This window comes from Bubalus bubalis, chromosome 1 (assembly GCF_019923935.1).
Source record: "Bubalus bubalis isolate 160015118507 breed Murrah chromosome 1, NDDB_SH_1, whole genome shotgun sequence".
Lineage (NCBI taxonomy): Eukaryota > Metazoa > Chordata > Mammalia > Artiodactyla > Bovidae > Bubalus > Bubalus bubalis.
The window spans coordinates 38,668,044-38,673,795 of record NC_059157.1 but is presented as its reverse complement, the minus strand read 5'-3'; the positions used below and the strand labels follow the sequence as shown (position 1 = coordinate 38,673,795).

The 5,752-nt window shown below is 38.5% G+C and overlaps 1 protein-coding gene across 1 annotated transcript; it reads left to right on the top strand.

The window, feature by feature from the left end:
• Window positions 1-416: 416 nt before the first annotated feature.
• DEFB109B (defensin beta 109B) lies at window positions 417-5,068 on the top strand. The gene is made up of 2 exons (XM_045165116.1): window positions 417-471; window positions 4,863-5,068. The coding sequence occupies exons 1-2, from the start codon at window positions 417-419 to the stop codon at window positions 5,066-5,068; spliced, it is 261 nt and encodes an 86-aa protein (XP_045021051.1).
• The last annotated feature ends 684 nt before the right edge of the window (window positions 5,069-5,752 follow it).

Here is a 5,752-nt window from a genome sequence, read left to right as displayed (position 1 = left end):
TGCAAACACTTTCAATTCTAGATATTATAAATGTGAAACAGAATTCAATTTCTATTTTCCATGTAACATAAAGAGGAACTGACTATGTCTTCATCGGCTGACTGCTAAAGTCATCAACCCCCTGCTGGGAGGGTCTCCCCATAAGGGGACACAGCAGACAGCTTGGATATCCTGAATCTGGGAAACCCATAGCATCAGCTTCTGCTTTCTCATCTGTTGAGTTTCCACCACAGCATGTACTTTTTTCCCTGGAGATTTCCTGTGAAAGACTGAGTTAACTCTCTTTTGGATAGGCTCTACTAACCATGGAAAAACCACAGGCCCAGGGGACATCATAAAAGGCCACGGACCTGCCCGCCCAGCGATAGCCAGCTCGAGCCATACTGACGCTCCTTCCCTCCAGCTGCTGTTCCCCCATGAGGCTCCATCTGCTGCTCTCTGAGGTCTTCTTCTTGACCCTCTTATCCCCAGGTAAGGTGGCGGCTGATTACCTGGGCCCACAGTTCAGAAAGCTGTTGGGAAGGTCAGACAAGACCCTGGAATCAGTCTTTACAGATTCATAACCCTAATAGGATGACAACAGGGGAGGACGGTAGAGAGACCGTTCCTTCACCGTTAGCTGAATGCTGGATGGCATCACATTCGGCTTTATCCTTACTTTGTAGCTTGGGATGTCTAGGTGAGGCACAGTGACCCATTAGTAGGCAGGTAGATCGGAAAGGACTGGATTCCGTCAGCATCTATCGTTATATCTATTCAGTAGGTCTGAAACAGATGGACAGAGACCTATCGACAGGATTTAGTGCAGAGGGTGCGTCCTGGGGAACTCTGTCCTGTAGGTTTGCCTCCTAAAGGAACTGACAAATCAGCATAATAATGAGCACAACTCTCAATATGGGAGAGGTGTAGCCATGATTATAGAAGGAGGATGAACATTTTTAAAATCTGAACTAGACATCTTTGCAAAGTGAAAGAAGCACTTATCACTGTATCAGAACTAAGGCATAACCCAGACCCGTCTCATTTAAACTGGCCACTGGGCCATGCTACGTAAATGGCACGGACCCAGAAGAGGGTTTCAGAAAGAGAATTAGAGTCCCTAGGGAGGGATTACTCAGAAGATCGAGCGCTGGTCTACATTTTAGGAAGGGCTTCTTATGTTAAGTAGCATTGCATAGAGTAGGTACCTCAACATAAATTGGAGGCAATTAGGAGGATAACAGAGTTTGAAATACTAATGCATGTGTGATGTGGGAAGAAAATGATTGGGCTGGGAAATGGAGGCAGTCACATGAAATGTGAGACTCTGTGACCTTAAATCCTTAGGGCAAAGAATAAATATAAGACCTTTGAGAGGAGCCCGAAAGACTGTAAGACAAACCATCCACGCTGCTATCTCTGTGGCCTCACTCCCCCTCCCTTGTGGTAGGTCCTTACACCTTTGGATTTTAGTTAATTAGCTTTCTTTGAGAACCCAGATCACTGAGGGGCTCTTAAAAAAAGCTATCTGTAAATTATTCCACTTGTACTCTTTGTAAAGAACATAATTATTTGCTCACGTGGATGATTCCCTATCTTTAGTCCTTGAAGGACCAAACATGTTATTTTTCCATTAATCTGTACCCACAATGTCTTTCCTTCCTGATCATCTTTCATAATAAATTCATTTACTATACTCAGTATGCTATGTTCTTATGGTCTCAATAGAAAACGTGTTTTTGCAGCCATCCAAAGCTACCACTGTAAACCTCTTCCCTTCTTTTCTCAGTTCCTGGGTTCAAGTCTTAACCAAATAGCAATGTGCAAAACCCAAGAGTCAGTCCCCATGTTAGGACTGGTGATCAAAACATTGACCTTCCAGGAAACCCTCCACCTACCCAGTTGACCAATACAAGGGGCCCACTGCTCAAGTTTCAGTTCACAGACTTTTTTCCTTGAAAAAGAGAGTATTATAAGACATTAACATACCATTTTCAAGAGTAGAAATATTTCAGATATTCTCTAAGGTTTACTTTTTCTATAACAGCAGTAGCTTGAGAGCATCGAACTTGTAATCTTGGCCAAAGTTTAAATCTTTCTTGCAACCTGATCATATTTGGTTTGTGTCTTTCAGTTATTTCTCAGTTTCTGATGCATTGATGGTACCCTGTGATTTCTGGCACCCCTGCACATTCTGTAAAAATGTTACTTACATCATTCCCATGGCATCTGGGAAGAAACTGAAGGAAGGGTTCAAGTAGTCATTGACTTTCCTTCTTATGACTCATGGCATGGTTCAAACATTTCAAAACTATATTTATGTAATATTGACTGTGAACATTCTTCTTTTATTTCTAATTTTCATGGAATTAAAGCTATATTTTACTATGAAATATTACCTGGATTTTTGTGTTCAAACTTTAACTTGGTTAAAGCAATACTCTTCTCTTCCTATTTAAAAAATAATGCTTACCAAGTGTCAATGTTAATTTACTTTTCCATTCTCCCCTTCAAACACATGTTTCAGTTACTTGACCAAGTGAGTATATTGTCTGTGTCATTCTGTTACAGTAAACAGGAACATAACACCAAATTTTAATCTAAAAATATTGACTTATCATTCTTAGCTAGGAATGGCCTCAATAGAGAAATATAAATATAATTAACAAGATTACACTCAAAATAACTTATTTAATAGACTTCATCCGTTATTAAATGGACTTTGTATTATTTCTTGAGTAGTAAAATATTGACACTATGCAAATTCTCAACACATAGGTTAAGTCCAAAGTGAAGCTAATAACTGTTTCCTAACTCTTGCTTTAGATAGTTTTTTTTTTTTTTTTTTTTACTAGAAGGCTAGTTTATTTAGCTCTACCACTAGAGAGCTACTTAGTAAATTAAATTTTCTACCATATAAGTTACTGGGAGGAAATAATGGTCTGGACACAATGACCAATTTTCAGCTTTCTAGTACCTTTTACTTTCTTAAGATTTAATTGAAAGGATCATTGAGAATGTCTACAAATTTACTTTTCCTCTGATTGATACACTCCATGATGAAAATTTCCTTGTCCATTAAGTTAGGTAGATCATATCTAATTTGGAAAGAAAAAACAACCTCTACTTCTTTCTGAGAATATTGAAACATGAAGAGATTGAGAGGTTTTCTATTCAGTTCAGCTCAGTTCAGTTACTCAGTCGTCGTGTCCAACTCTTTGCGACCCCATGGACTGCAGCATGCCAGGCTTCCCTGTCCATCACCAACTCCTGGAACTTACTCAAACTCATGTCCATTGAGTCGGTGATGCCAGCCAACCATCTCATCTTCCGTCATGCCATTCTCCTCCCACCTTCATTCTTTCCCAGCATCAGGGTCTTTTCAAATAAATCAGTTCTTCTCATCAGGTAACCAAAGTATTGGAGTTTCAGCTTCAACATCAGTCCTTCCAATGAACATTCAGGACTGATCTCCTTTAGAATGGACTGGCTGGATCTCCTTGTTGTCCAAGGGACTCTCAAGAGTCTTCTCCAACACCACTGTTCAAAAGCATCAATTCTTCGGTGCTCAGCTTTCTTTATAGTCAAACTCTCACATCCATACACAACTGCTGGAAAAACCATAGCTTTGGCTAGACAGACCTTTGTTGGCCAAGTAATGTCTCTGCTTTTTAATAAGCTATCTAGGTTGATCATAACTTTTCTTCCAAGGAGCAAGTGTCTTTTAATTTCATGGATGCAGTCACCATGTGCAGTGATTTTGGAGCCCCCCAAAATAAAGTCTGCCACTGTTTCCACTGTTTCCCCATCTATTTGCCATGAAGTGATGGGACCAGATGCCATGATCTTAGTTTTCCTAATGTTGAGTTTTAAGCCAACTTTCTCACTCTCCTCTTTCTATTAGTGTAGAATAAGCTGGTACCACAACTAAGTACTCACAAGGTCTTTTTTCCTGAAACTTTCCCTTACCCCTTATCTAAATGGATTGTAGGAAATATGAGGTGAAAATGCCAAACATTTTTAAAGAAGATTGAGCACCGAGAAGCTGACTGAAGGAAGCTGCAGTGTTAACTATATGAGTCTACAAGCTTCCTGTGACCTACAAGCCCCAAATGTCCTGACTCTGTTAAATCAAGGCCACCTCATTTCTTATCAAAGTTATTTTTTTCCCCAATATGCACCATCCACACAGGTCTTTCTGTTCTTCAAATAAACTAAGCAAGGGACCTTGTTCCCTATATGCCTATCATTTCCTCACATGGATATCTGTTTGTCTATCTCATTTTAATCATTCAAATCTCAGTTCAAATGCTATCCTCAGAAAGCCTTTATCAGTCCATTTTTATTAACTCCATCCTCCAGACTATAACTGGCCCATTATTGTATTTTTGTGTTCTAACCACTTATCACTTTCTGAAATTATCTTATTCTATTTTTGTATGGTCAGCTTTTCCCCACTGACTGTAGGTGCTGTGAGAAATAGAAATATTTGTGCCATTCTCACTGTTCTATTGCTAGTGCAAAAAATGCCTAGTGACTAGAAGACATTTTGGAAATACTGGTTGAAGGTCCATATAAAGGAGTGAAAATAAGAACATTGGTGTATTTAGAACATACATTTTGTCCATCCCTTCATTGTTCAACATTTACCAAGGTTACATTTGAAGACTAAACATATAAGGAAAGGAGGGAGCACTTTGTCATTGTTTTGGCTCTTGGGCAAAAAGGAGTCAGTGCATGTGATGAAGCAATTGGATGGACTCTTTGTCCAGTTTCTTTCCTCCATGTAGAAATGCTCATCCTAGAACTCTTTTAATCTCACACCAAAATTTACAGGTTTATATTCCCTTCATGGATAAATGATCTTACAGACTCTTCTGCAGTAAGAAGTGGTTTATCATCTGCAGTAAACCACTGTCTCAATCTGAATGGTGTTTGCAGAAGAGACACCTGCAAATTGACAGAGGATATACTTGGCACCTGCCAAAGAAGGTGGAAATGCTGTCGTGCATGGCGGATTCTTTTGCCAGTTCCAATGCCCATTGTCTATTCAAATTATCAAGCACCCCGTAAGAAGATTGCGAAATGAAACTTGAAAAATCATCGAAAAGGGAATGTCTTTGTGTCTAAACATTTTAGAATGTATATATTAAACATTATTGTTTTTATTATCAACTTCTATCATCCCTTGCCTATTATATATATATATATATATATATATATATATATATGTAATGAGTTCACATCTACCCTGATAACTGCTTTGAGACTCATTTTCAGATCCAGAAAATCTCTTTAAAAGTAAGAAAAGTTGGGGTTGATGTATATACACTACAATGTGTAAACTAGCCAGTGGGAAGTTTCTATAAAGCACACGAAGCTCAGCTGGGCAATCTTACAATGACCTAGATGGGTAGGATGGGGGTGGGGTGGGAGAGAGGGGTTTTACATACATATATATATGTGTGTGTGTATATATATATATAGCTGATTTGCTTCATTTTACAACAGAAACTAACACAGCACTGTAAAGCAATTATACTCCAATGAAAAACATAAGAAAAAAAGTAAGAAAGCCCATTTATTTAACAAATATTAAAAAATTTGTCACAGAAAGATAAAAAAAATTAACCAACAAATTGCAAAGATGACGATATCTTTATATACAGTGCAATTAAATAGACAACAGAGAGTTCAAAGAAAATGCAAAAACCAAATCTAGAAATGATCTGGGAGTGGAGGAGATATAAATAGGGAAAGGGGAGAAAACTGG

Coding starts and splice junctions, on each gene's coding strand:
- DEFB109B (XM_045165116.1), top strand. CDS start 417: ATGAGGCTCCATCTGCTGCTCTCTGAGGTCTTCTTCTTGACCCTCTTA. Junction 472..4,862: donor CTTGACCCTCTTATCCCCAG/GTAAGGTGGCGG, acceptor ACTCTTCTGCAG/TAAGAAGTGGTTTATCATCT.